Source organism: Eretmochelys imbricata, chromosome 14, assembly GCF_965152235.1.
Source record: "Eretmochelys imbricata isolate rEreImb1 chromosome 14, rEreImb1.hap1, whole genome shotgun sequence".
In the NCBI taxonomy this organism is placed as follows: domain Eukaryota; kingdom Metazoa; phylum Chordata; order Testudines; family Cheloniidae; genus Eretmochelys; species Eretmochelys imbricata.
In genome coordinates this window covers 55,795,889-55,809,255 of record NC_135585.1, presented here as the reverse complement: position 1 = coordinate 55,809,255, position 13,367 = coordinate 55,795,889, and the positions used below count along the sequence as shown (strand labels likewise).

General features: G+C 57.0%; 1 protein-coding gene across 1 annotated transcript; it reads left to right on the top strand.

Moving 5' to 3' along the window:
* The first annotated feature begins 241 nt into the window (after nt 1-241).
* LOC144274474 (class I histocompatibility antigen, F10 alpha chain-like) lies at nt 242-12,560 on the top strand. The gene is made up of 7 exons (XM_077833320.1): nt 242-410; nt 2,699-2,959; nt 5,721-5,999; nt 7,844-8,122; nt 8,578-8,694; nt 9,061-9,093; nt 10,668-12,560. The coding sequence occupies exons 1-7, from the start codon at nt 350-352 to the stop codon at nt 10,703-10,705; spliced, it is 1,068 nt and encodes a 355-aa protein (XP_077689446.1). The 5' UTR covers nt 242-349; the 3' UTR covers nt 10,706-12,560.
* Nucleotides 12,561-13,367: the final 807 nt, after the last annotated feature.

Below are 13,367 nucleotides of genomic sequence, written 5' to 3'. Positions count from 1 at the left end.
AGGCTCCGCCAGGCCCTGCGGTCCCCGCCCCGCCCCGCCCGCAGCGCGGCCCCGGCCCTTCGCACCCCCAGGGCATGGGGCGGGCCAGGCGGGGGAGCACCATGGGCCTGCAGTCATGGGCTGTTTGGGTTCGGTAACCTCACACCGCTAGTTCTGCCTGGATACCGATGATGAACAACCCCTGCCTGCGTCCTGATTGGATGGCCACAGGCAGCTGCGACACTTTGGAAAGTGATAGTGACACAGAAGGTCCATCTGCCAGGCTGCCCGGTTCTCCTGTCCCCACGCCTGGATATTCGGGGCTCCGTCTTCTCGAGGCGCCCGTTCCCCGCCCCCCCGGCCAGGACCCATGGCCTGGGGGCTGCTCCTGGCGCTCTGCGGGGTGCTCCTGGCTCCAGCCGTGGCGGGCGGTGAGTACCGGGGGGCCAGGGTGAGCCCCGGCTGGGGGTGTCACTGTAGCAGGCCGGGCATCCCCCTCTGACACGGGGGGGCGCAAACTGGGGGGCGTGACCCTCGGGGTGGGATCCCGCTGCCGTGAGAGCGGGCGCAGGGTGAAAACGGGGCGGGAACTGGTGCGGGAGGGGATTCGATAACGGGTCCTCCCGCACCGCCCCGGCCAGCAGCCGCCGCTCTCCGGCCGCCCAGCTCTGAAGGCCGGGCCCCGCCAGCAGCCGCGCCGATAGACGGATTAATGCCGACTACCAGTAATGGGGGTGGAAATATGAGGAAATAGCCGGGTAGGGGCACAAAGACGCTTGCTGGCCCCCGGGCACTAAAACGGCTAGTTTCCAGCTGGGGTGGGGATGGCGGGGGGCACCCCATTGGGCGGCCATTGGGGGCGAGCTCCTTGGGCTGTTCTGCCTTTGTACAGACCTGGGCAGCCGCGTCCTGGGCCAGGATGGAGGCTCCTAGGCGCTGGGAGCTAGTTCAGATAATGAATGGTCCCATCTGGCCTTGAAACCTACAACAGTCCAGCCCCTCGGCTCTGTCTCCTCCGTGGGCCTGAGCCGCGTCCCCCCATCCTTCTTGGGGGGCTCTGCCAGGAGTCCCCAACACGCCAGCCCAAGAGCCGCCCCCCAGCCCCCAGGGGCGATGTCAAACCAGGGTGACTGAGCGCAGGGAGAGGAGCCAGCCGGCGCTGTGGGACAGAGGGGGACCGGCCCAGCGACCCTCGCGGGCAGTGGGGTAGTGGTGAATGGGTCACCTCTCCTCAGCGAAACTCCCTGTCACCAGTGAGAAGTGGGTGAGTTCGGGCTACCCCTGGTACCGCTGTGCAGTAACCCGGCTGGCTGCACCAAGCTCAGCTGAGGTGGAAACAAAAGAAAGTAACTGAGGTTTCCAGGAGCAAAGGAGAGTCCTGCCCTCTCCTGCAGCCTGTCTGCACCAGCCATCTCCCCGCCCCAGGCCACGCTGCGTGGCAGACACCCTCAGGGAAACTCTGGGGGCTGCTTTCCCTGCAGGGTGGGGGGGCTTGGTGTCCCCTGCCTCTGGCACAAAAAAGGGGGGGGAACTGCTTGATTGGCCCCCTGAGAACCCCACATCCCTGCAGGACTGGCCTGTTTAGTTCCTGGGAAGGGGAGTGTGAACCCCACCAGCCATGGCATGTAACTGTTGATAGTGGGGGGACACAATTTAGAGGTTCTGGTGGTATGCAGTGGGGTTCAGGGCCGGGCACATAAACCCTGGCAGAAATCTGGGGGCACCTGACCCTGTGTCCCCCCCCACCCCCCAACGCATCACCTCTGCATACCCACATGCACCCCACACGCCCCAGGTCCTTTGTTTTCAGGTTTTAATTTGTTTAAATGTTCCTGGGAATTTATCAGTGCTAATTACAAAACTTGTAAAAAGTGGGTGAAAACCAGCACCGGCTATTAACTGCCCAGATTTCTGGGGCAATCTCCGGGTTAATACTGGGGGACGGGAGGGCAGAAAAAACACAACAAAGAGGGAAAAGTCTGAGTAGTGAAAGTGAAAGCAGTTTAATGTTGTGGTTTATTTCAGGAACTGCATTTACTGGTATGTACACACGTGTGTGTGTCGTGTGTGTGTGTAACTTCCTCTCCATTGCCTTACGTTAACAGGCAGCCTTGCATTGACACTTAGACTAATTCATTATTCACACAAACACATCGACCTGCTGTCAGGGGTTGGATTTTCTTACCAAAATCAGTATTTCCGTGGGCCTGAGTGAGCCAAAATTGGGGTGAAAAATGAGTTAACACCAAATAACGGCTTCTGTCAAACCCGGGAATTATTCAGTAAAAACTGACAACGAAGGGCCTTGCACACGCACGTTCCCCCCCCCCCCCATGTACACCCGTGCAGACATCACACGCACACGCACACCACAGACAGGCACATGGGCCACAAATGCCCCTCCCATCCTCAGGGCATTTGCACATGGGGGCAGTTCTTAAGGGGGCAGTTAACCCCCTGCCGATATCTGACCCCCGTAAACAAGCCGCCGGCTTTCAGAGGCGCGGGCTGAGAGATCGTCCTTCCTGATTCCCCCTCGGCTCCGCGCAGTGTGAGTTACTCACACACCCCAGCTTGTCCCTCGCCCAGGATGGGGCTGAGGGCAGAGGGACATGGCTGGGGGTGGGCGGTCTCTGCTGGTCCCCACTGGGTGACCCTGGTGTCCTGTGAGCAAGGGACGAAGCCGCTTGTTAACTTGACCTCACTCCTGTTGCTTTAGGGCGCCACAGCCTGGCCGTGCTAGTCACAGCCATCACCCATGAAGACGGGACTCATCACTTCACCATGATCACCAGCGTGGATGATGTTCAGATCGCCTACTACAGAAGCGACACGCGAGAGGTCAGACCCTCCCAGGAGTGGGTGGCACAGGCCCTGGGCGCTGAGTATCTCCAGGAAAAGACCCAGCAGTTCTGGAGGCACGAGGAGGGCTCTAAAGTTGAGACCAGGAGGTGGATGCAGCTGTACAACCAGACGGGCGGTGAGTGTCTGAGAGTTGTTGTTATTAATGGACACGTGAGAGCTGCCCGCTAAGAATCACTCCCACTGGGGATCAGGGCCTCGCTGTGCTACGTGCTGCCCAAACCAGAGCTGGCTGGAAAATGGAGTTTTCTTTCCACAGAAAATTTGTTATTCCCAGAAGTGGTTTCATTCCCGATCGGAAGGAAAGTCAGAAATGGGAGGTTTTTATGGGAAGGAAATTTTTCAGAAATTCCATCTCTGGAGAATCCCAGGCAGGGAGCCAGGCAGCCCCAGGATCAATTTCCCCAACAGAAAATCAATGTTTTCTGGCCAAATTGAAATTTTCTCATGAAAAATTATAATTTTGTGGATACAGCCTGTCCCAAGGCTAACAGAATGTCAGGAACCATTAGGAAAGGGATAGAAAATAGGAGAGAAAACATCATAATGCCTCTATATAAATCCATGGTATGCCCACACCTTGAATACTGCGTGCAGACCTGGTCACCCTGTGACGGGTTGATCACAGAAACCCCTTTGGAACTGCCACCTGATGTGCCTAGACTACCTCTAAGCCCATTTTCCCTGCCAGGCTGGGACTTCAGTACCTTGCCTTGTTTGAGCCAGACATGCTTGCCTGCTGCAAACACAGATCCAAGTCTGAACCTCGTCCCCCACAAGCTGCAGGCTTAACTGAAAACGGCTTAAGAAGTGCTCCTGTCTCCAGCATTCGGCTACCCAACTCCCAATGGGGTCCAAATCCCAAATGACTCCATTCTACCCCGTATAAAGGTTATACAGGATAAACTCATTAATTGTTTGCCCTCTATAACACTGATCGAGAGATATGCACAGCTGTTTGCCCCCCAGGTATTAATACATACTCTGGGTTAATTAATAAGTAAAAAGTGATTTTATTAAATACAAAAAGTAGAATTTAAGTGGTTACAAGTAATAACAGACAGAACAAAGTAAATTACCAAACAAAATAAAATAGAACATGCAAGTCTAAGCCTATTACAGTAGGAAACTAAATGCAGGTAAACCTCACCCTCAAAGATGTTCCAATAAACTTCTTTGACAGACTAGCCTCCTTCTAGTCTGGGTCCAGGGATCACTTACACCCCTGTAGTTACTGTCCTTTGTTCCAGTTTCTTTCAGGCATCCTTTGGGGTGCAGAGGCAATCTCTTGAGCCAGATAAAGACCAAATGGAGGGGTTTCCCAGGGGCTTATATAGCCTCTCTCTTGTGGGTGGAAACCCCTCTATCCCCCTGTGTAGAATCCCAGCTACAAGATGGAGTTTTGGAGTCACGTGGGCAAGTCACATGTCCATGTATGACTCAGTTCTCTACAGCCTGACGCCATCGTCTACATGCTAGTTCGAATGTTCCCAGGAAAGCTCAGATGTGGGTTGGTGTCTCTCAAGGTCCATTGTTCACCAAGTACTTCCATTTACCTGAATAATCCCCTCACACTATGTTGACCAGATTTGCCTTAGGTGCTTCCTACAGCAAACACTTTAAATAGAACAGGAGGACTTGTGGCACCTTAGAGACTAACCAATTTATTTGAGCATAAGCTTTCGTGAGCTACAGCTCACTTCATCGGATGCATCATTAAAGCTTATGCTCAAATAAATTGGTTAGTCTCTAAGGTGCCACAAGTACTCCTTTTCTTTTTGCAAATACAGACTAACACGGCTGTTACTCTGAAACCTGACTTTAAATAGAAGCACAGAGCCAACGCTCATAACTTCGGATATAAACATGGTCCATGCATACCAATAGGATGAAGACTTCAGTAGAACATAACCTGTGCAAAGGTGTGTTACATGGCATATGTAGCGTAAAACAGATTCCAGTTATGTCATATTTACACTCATAAGCATATTTCTATAAAGCATTATGGGGTGCAACGTCACACACCCCATCTTCAAAAGGGCAGCGTGGAACTGGAAAAGGCTCAGAGAAAAGGGTAACAAAAATGATCACAGGTATGGAACGGCTTCCGTATGAGGAGAGACCAAAAAGATGAGGGGTGTTGAGCTTAGAAAAGAGACGGCTAAGGGGGATATGATAGCGTCTATAAAATGATAACTTGTGTGGGGAAAGTGAATAGAGAAGGGTCTTTACTCTTTCCTGCAATAATAAACCAGGGGCTGCCTGATGAAATCAATAGGCAGCAGGTCTAATACAAACATGTGGAAGTACTTTTTCACACAACACACAGTCACCCTGTGGAACTCATTGCCCGGGGATGTTGTGAAGGCCAAAAGTATAACTGGGTTCAACAAAGAACGGGATAAGTTCCTGGATGACAGGTCCATCAATGGCTATTAACCAAAAATGGTCTGGGATGCAACCCCATGCCTGGGGCAACCCTAAATCTCCATCTGTGAGAAGCCGGGAGGGGAAGACAGGGGTGGATCACTCCAGAATTGCCCTGTTCTGTGTACTCCCCCTGAATCCCTGGTATTGGCCACTGTCAGACCTTGATCTCACCCAGTATGGCTTGTTCACTGGAGGAGAGACTCCAGGAGCTCAGTAACTGTCCGGCAGGATCCCAACACCTCAGTCCTTCCCGTGGATCTGCTCTGACCCCTCCTGCTTCTCAGCGTCCTCTGGGATTGTTCGCTAGCTCAGCATGAGGCCAGCCGCATGGTCAGAGAGAGTAAAGTGCTGGTGTCACCGTCTGGCCGAGCCCCCCTCTGACCCTACCTGCCTACAGACACATTTCCCCGAGCTCAGTGCAGGGTCTGAGCTCTCTCCCTCCCTCGCAGGGATTCACACTGAGCAGGTTCACGTGGGCTGTGCCCTGAGCGACCAGGCTCCCGTGGACCCGAGGTTCCAGTTCGCCTACAACGGGAGGGACTTCATCAGCTTTGACAACCAGACAGGGACGTGGGTCGCGGCCCTGCAGCCGGCCTTCGCCCCGAAGCAGCACTGGGAGACGACGGGCAAGGCTTGGACCAAGTTTGTCCAGCAGTATCTTCAGTCCGAGTGCCTGGGGACCCTGCGGAGCCTGGTGCTGCAGGGGAGGGCGGTGCTGGAGCAGCAGGGTGAGTGAGCAGCGGGGACTTATTGTGGGGAGTGGGGTACAGGGCACAGTGACACCACTGCGACTTGGACGTGATCAGAAGGGGCAGTGTGGCCTAGTGGATTGTGCACCGGGCTGGGACACAGGACAACTGGGTTCTAATCCCAGCTCTGCCACTGGCCTGCTGGGCGACCTTGGGCTGGGGCCATTCCTGCCCACTTTTTAACGTGGGCATAGTTTGTGGGGCAGGAGGCAAACTGCAAGCCTCGGGCAGGTACAAAGCGCAGCCCCTGCTGGCAGCACCAGCCTGTTCACACTGGCGGAGCTGAGGTTGGCCTTAGCCCTCCTCACCACGAGGTCCCGTCCCGCTCTGTGGCCCTGTCCCCTGGTCTTCCTCTTCCCGCCAAGGCCCTGCCTCCTAGCCAGGCTGGAAGCTGAAACCAGAATGTGGTAGGGCCGCCCAGGGCGTGGACATGGGCCAAGGGCTGCTCTTGGGGACCCCAGCCCCCGTCCAGGGCAGGTGGAGGTACCGTGGCTCCCCACAGCAACCCGGGCTCGCTGCCCAACTCCAACTTCTGGCCTGGTCAGGAGGCATGGGCTTTGGGGAAGGGGAGGGGCTGGGGCAAGGCCATGGAGGGGAGCGGGGCTTCGTAACCCCCCCCACATCTACCGAAGTTCTGGCACTCCTGCCTTGGGTCAGTCATGCCCCAGCTCTGTGCCTCAGTTTCCCCACGTGTACAATGGGGTTAACGACACGGATCTCCTTTTTAAAGCACTTTGAGATTGACCAATGACAAGCACTAGACAAGAGCTAACTAGCTGTTATTAGTGCAGACAGATTATTAGCCGGTTCTGGCTGCCTGGGCGTCTCCGTTCTGCAGGGCATTTCCCGTTGGCTTCCAGCTGCCTCAGACTTCCCTTTTCGGGCTGAAACATCCCAGCCCTGGGCTGTGAGTTGATTTTTTTGGCATGTTTGAGCCAGAAAAGGCCCAGCCCTTTGTGAGTGTGAAGGAGGCAGGGAGGGGGGATACATGTCTCTCTACAAAGAAAAACTTGTTTTGAGGTTCTTGTGCCCAGAGCTGGCACCTCTGCAGCTGAGGGCAGAGACATGGACGGGGGCAGGGACCATGTGACAAAGGGATTTAAGCGCCTGATAACGCAGACAGGGGCCAGCTGGGATTTCCGAACGGAGGCGCCTGACTCCCCACGAAATCACCGAGGTTAGGCACTGAGGGACGTTTGGAAATCTGGCCCTTAGCCCCTAAATCGCACACACATGTTGGGGCGGCCCAGTGACAGCCTGCCTGGGCGTAGCTGTGTTATAGCACGAGATCGAACGCAGCGACGGAGACCCGGGCCCAGGCCTGTTCTGGCAACCACCCAGTTCAGCTGCACCGATTTGAGCAAGGATTAGAGCAGTTTGAGTGAGTCTGCAGAGGGGCTTTACACCAGATTAACTAGCTCCATTTACAAATCAGTGTAAACGGGGGCACACCAGGTCTCACATACATAGGGGAGGTTGACATGCTGCGGTAGAGGTGCCAATTTTGTCCTTTCCTGGCGGGGTGCTTGACCCCCCATTCCCCCAAGATCCCACCCCCACCCTGCCTTTCCTGCCCCCGTCCCCCTCTTCCTGCCCCATTCCACCCCCTCCCCCAGACACGGCCCACCCTCGCTCCTCCCCCTCTCCCCCCAGCTGATCCAAGGCAGGCAGGAGGCACTGGGAGGGAGGGGGAGGAGCTGATAGCGGGGCTGCCAGTGGGTGCTGAGAACCCACCATTTTTTTGTGCATTGTGCACCTTTGTCTTCTGTCTGTTATTGGTCCCGGCCCCGGGCATGTGGCTCACGTGCTGTGTCTCCCCGCAGTGCCCCCCGAGGTCTCGGTTTCCCGCAGAGACGCCCCCGATGGCTCCGTCACCCTCTCCTGCTGCGCCAGGGGCTTTCACCCGCGTCCCATCCACGTCTCCTGGGTGCGGGACGGGGAAGACATCCTGGCGGAGAAGGACTCCAGCGGGATCCTGCCCAATGCTGACGGCACCTACTCCACGCAGTCGTCCCTGGAGATCTCCCCGGAGCAGGAGGACGGGCACCGCTACGCCTGCCGGGTGGAGCATAGCAGCCTGCCGGAGCCCCCACTCATCTGGGGTAAGGGGGGGGTGAATGGCAGGGCACAGCCCCATGGGAATTACAGAGATGGAGGACAGCCCTGCCACAGGAAGGTCAATATCCCTGCCCATTGTCAGAGTGAACGTCTAGATCTGGGTATTCGTGTGACCCACAAAAAGGGCTGATGCTTCAGATTATCTCATTAAGTTCCTGGCTGTGGTGATATCCTGTGGCGGTGAGTTCCACAGGCTGATGATATTACGAGGGAAGGGCTCGGTTTCTCCATTTGCTGCATGTCTGGCAGTGCCCAGCAGAGCGCCTGTCCTCTATGACCCATTGCCCTCCCCCACTTGGCTCAGCCTTTCCCCTCCCCTGGGGCCAGGTCTCTGCAGATGCCCTCGGGGAGATGTTCAAGGCAAAGGCCTGTGGCTGCCCCAGGCGGATGCCCCAGCGGCTGCTCCCTTCGGTGACCTGGGTCCTTCTTCATCCCACAGCCCCTGGGAAGAAGGGCCCCCTGACCCCCGGGGTCCTGGCTGCCATCCTCCTAGCCGTGGTGGTTCTGGCTGGAGCCGTAGGGGCCAGCGTCATCCTGTGGAGGAGAAAATCAGCAGGTAAGAGCCGGTCCCCGTGGAGCCGTGATGTGGGGAGGTCTGGGGAGCGGGGCGGCCCAGCCAGCCCAAGGGGGAATGGCTCCTGCCACTGCCCCCCAAGCAGAGGTGGGGCAGGGCCATGGGGCAGGGCCAATGGCCCCCATGTGGAGGTGCCGTGAGCCCTGGATCACCATAACCTGGCCCTGCTGGGGGCAGAGTGGGCTCTCTCGTTGGCTGGGTGCCATGTGCCCTGCTGTGGGGGCCACTGGGATCGGACTGACCTGGGTGAGGTGCAGTTGGGGTGGCGGGGAGCCCTGTGTCTGGGGGATGGCGGGAAGGGTTACCCTGCTCCCCTGCACTGACCCTCATTCTCTGCTTGTGTTTCAGGTCCTCGCAAACCCAGTTACGCTCCGGCAGCCAGTGAGTAAATCCTGGGTATGGGGCCCACATGCCCCAGTGCATTATGGGTGTGTAGGTGGTCCCCATGAGGGGAGAAGGGAGCCCAGCAGTGACTGGACGTGGGCCCCGATTTCCCCTGCCCCAGGGGAGCAGTTCTGGGCTGTGTGATGTAAGCAGGGGAATGGTCCCACTATTGTGGGGAACTTTCCTGGCTTACACACTATCCTGGTGCAATGGGCTAGCGAAAGGATCTGAGTCCTCGCTCCAGCTCCCTTTACCCAGAGGCCTGGCTGACCTCAAGGGCTCCCCTTCCACTCTCCTGTGTGGCAGAGTCCTCGTAACCCCAACAAGGCTGGGCCCAGGATTCCTGGGGGGCTCGACCCCCCAACCTTGTTGTGATCACTGAGGACAGGGGCTAGGGTGTCCCCACTCTGGGGTGCTCTCTCCGCACTGGCTGCTTCCCTGACCCACAGATCATTACATACAGCTCAAAGCAAATACAATTTATTAAACAGCAACTAATTAGAAAAAATAAGGAAAAAATGGGAAAGGTGAAAGGAAACACATCACCCTGCTCTGTGGCCTGGGGGATGCGTCTCTGGGATGTCAGGGCAGTTCAGTCTGTCCCTCACACGGCCCAGCCCTGCCCAGGCCCTGGCTGTGCTGCCGGTTGGACACTTGCTCTGGCGGTGGCCACACGCCCTCAGGCTCTGGGTGGCAGGACCCTTCTTCCCAGCATCGGGGCCCCCATCGGGGTTATGATTCCCCCCAAGTCTGGCCTGCAGAGCCTCTTGGCTGGGGGCGTCTCCCTGCGCTGGGCCCACTGCCCAGGATCCCCCTCGGCCTCCCCAGCTGCTCACCGCACCTGGCTCCAGACTGCTCCAGCCCCAGCCCCAGCCCCAGCCCCAGCTCCTGCCTCAGCACGGCTGCTGCTCTGCCTGCAGCTCCCTGGGCTGCTCCTCCGGCCCCTCTGGCTCTGTTCGGCGCGGCTCTGCTTCCCAGCCCAGCTCGGGCCCCTGCTCTCCCCTTAGCTCTGCCCACTCTGGCCAGGCAGCTCCAGCTCACATGGAGAATGGGACATCTGGCCTCCTGACTCCCTCATTAGCCTGCCTGCCCTGTCAGTCAGGCTGACCTGTAGCGCTGGTCTCTCCCCATTGCCCCTGGGGACGGTCGGTCTCAGGGTCCGGGTTTCCCATCGATCCTTCCCCTTCCTTCTGGCACTGGGAGAGGGCCAACCAAAACCCCCACTCAGTGTCAGTGAGGGGCCACTAGTCCCCTTACATTGAGCCACACACGTCACTCCAACGACCCATTACAGGCCAGGCCAGCCGTCCGGGAGCTGCCGGTGTGTGGGGAAAAGCCAGAGCCCGGCGGTGTCTGTCGGGGGCGGGTTCGACCAGGGTCACGCGCTGCGTTTGGGGTTTGAACCCGTGTCCTATCCCAGCCTGGGGCAGGTCGCTTCACAGAGAGGACTAGTCTGAGGTGCATGGGGGGCGCAGTGTGGGGGGAGCCCAGAGCTGAATTCCCCTCCCCCTTCCCTAGCTGGGACCCCACAACTAACGCCGCCTCTGAACGATTTTCTTCTCTCTCCGCAGCAAAGAGCGGGGAAGATTCTGCCTCCAGCTCGTCATAGGGAACAGACCCCCGGAGCGTGGGACCCCAGAGCTAGATGCAGAGTGACCCTGCCCAGCTGTTGACTCCGCTGGCTGGCGATCTCTGTCCTCTGACTCCCTTCTGCTCTAGGGGGAGATTTCCATTTGGTCGTTATAACCGTTTCCTCCTCTGGGTGTTGAGCCTTAGGCTCTCGTATTGCAGGGTTTGTGTTCTCTCCTTCTGCATCCGGGACTTTGTGTCAGATTCCCTCGAAAAGGACCGACTCACTCCAGTGTCTCGTCTCTGCGGGGGCCGCACCGCCGGTGTCAGGTACGGGGCAGTTCCCCTTGTCCAGCAGCAGAAATTGGCATAGAGTCTGATGAGCCGGCAAAGACGGGGGCAGGGGAGCTCCACAGAGGGGAATTATGGGTTACCCCACCCCCATCTGAGAGGCAAATGAGCCTACTTGGAAAAAGCAAATCCCAAAATTGTGATTTTCAGAGGAAAAGACTCTGTGCTCTGGTCAAGTTCAGGTCTGAGCTTTGCCCTGAAACCCCACCACCACCACCAAACCCCCCAAATTCTGCACAAAGCTGAGCCACTGAGTCTCAGAATCTCAGCACGTGTGGAGCAGGAACAGCGGAAGGCCGAGGACCTGTCCCTCTCTGGCCCTGGCTCCGGGAATGCAGAAATGGGGTTTTTCCTGTTCAGGTCCAACTTCTTGCTGGCTTTGCATTTTTTAAAATCATTTTCAATAAGGCCCGGACTTCTGCAGACTGGGTCAAATATTGTCTGGGGCTGACCCAGGACCTCCATTGTCTCAGATCCCTACAGACCTGCGGACTGGATCGATTTTTGGATCCGAGGGCTTTCTGAGCCCAAAATTACAGGAATGAGGAGGTCCTTCATTTGCGTAAAGGGGTCCTAATCAGACCCCATTGGGTGATGCCAGTGACTTCCGAAAAAGAGTGCCCCATTCTGATCGGCCACGGGAGCCTGAGGTTTGGCCATCACTCGTCAGGCCGGCCGGCCTACACTGGCTGCTGGCCTCTGGCCGTATCATGTCGCCACGCCTGACAAGTGCCCTGTGCCTCATTCACCCCCCACTGGCCACCGAGGGGTAAGATCCAGCAGCGTGGGGCGTCGAGATCTGACGTGTACAAGCGCTAGCTGGCCTGCAGAGCCATCGACCTTAACACACGTGAGCTGACAGGGCCACCGGCTAATCGCACCCCAGCCGGCTGAATGGGACCCCGAGAGTCGCGCTGAAACACCCAGCAAAAGCATCCCCCTCTCGGGGTGTTTTCTAGTTTTCATTGGACGCCTCTGGCTTAGCGTTCTGGCCTGTGTGTGAGAGAGACCCACAGAATCTATATGAGCACAGTGCCTATAGAATAGCTGCCCAGATCCCTGCACCAGCCCTGGGTCAAACAGCCTGCGCATTTAACCCGACGAAGTCCTGTTCTTTTCACTACGTTCGTCGTCTGAGCGTTCAGTGTATTGCACGGTGACTCTGTGTGACGTGGGGAAGAGATGGGCTCTTACCGAATCTGCCATACTTCGGGCAGGCGGCCTTAATGGAACCGACAGCTCTGCTGCCAATGTTCACGTCCCCCGGGGAGCGATGGGACCCTCCCTCTAGCCGCCCTTGGGCTGGAACCCAAGCGTACGGCTTCGCCCTGGGGATGCGCTGTGCCTGTGGTACCGTTAGGGACCCAGATCCGCCGCCTTCCCGGTGCTACGTAGCCCTGAGCAGGGGTTAATGTATGTGGGGTGGTTTAATGACCCTGCCTGAGCACAGTAAGTAACTGGATGATTTCATGTTCTTTCATTTTTACATATTTTGTTTGATGCTTTTGCTCGGTGATTGAGCTAATAAAATACAGACCATGGAACCGTGGGCGGCTCGGCTGTTTGTTCCCCAGACATCAGGGGGAGACTCTTTGCCCCACCGCAGGCTGGTCCCTAGAACTTCCCCAGTGTCCTCTAGTGACGGGCACCAGCCCTGGCAGCTGCTGGCTGTCGAGGGAAAGTTGACCTGTGCGTTGATCGTTTATTTCCCTCAGCAACGTGGATCCAGAGCGCTGGGGGGCCCAGGGTGGATCAGTCTGTGAATCAGTCCCCGCTGAATCAGTCTGTGCTCCCCACACCTCCACCCCCTCAGTTACTCACTGGCTTGTGCCCTGGAGCTAGGGATTTATCTCTCTAATATCTTTGAATCCCAGCGCACAGCTGGTTGTTCTGAGTATGCCTGTGGCATTCCAGTGGTTAGGGTGCTAGCCTGGGAGACCTGGCTCTGCCACACACTTCCTGGGTGACTCTGGTCTCTCTAGGCCTCAGTTTCCCCATCAGGATAATAGCCTTTCCCTGTTGCCAAGGGGGCATGAGGATAAAAGGACTGTGAGGTGCTCAGACATTGCAGCATTCGATAGAAATGTTCCGACTTGTTTGGTATCCTTCTTAGCTCTTGCCTTTTAAATCATGTGGCAGGGAGTTCCACAGGATCATGCATTACACTGTGTCAATTTTAACATCCTAGAATAGACTTTAACAGCGAAGCAGAAGCGCTGCAGAACGCGGGGCACCGTGATTTAGGGCTGCAGAGTTCTCCAGACAGGACAGCCTGGTGTCCCGGCCTCCCTGTCTCAGACCCGGGGTTGCCAATTCTGGCCGGACATATTCCTGGGGGCGGCGGGCGGCCG

Bases quoted from the DNA above. Each gene is read 5' to 3' on its own strand.
- LOC144274474 (XM_077833320.1), top strand. From the start codon at position 350: ATGGCCTGGGGGCTGCTCCTGGCGCTCTGCGGGGTGCTCCTGGCTCCA. The intron at 8,695-9,060 runs GTAAGAGCCGGT...CTTGTGTTTCAG, and splicing joins GTGGAGGAGAAAATCAGCAG to GTCCTCGCAAACCCAGTTAC. The intron at 9,094-10,667 runs GTGAGTAAATCC...CTCTCTCCGCAG, and splicing joins CAGTTACGCTCCGGCAGCCA to CAAAGAGCGGGGAAGATTCT.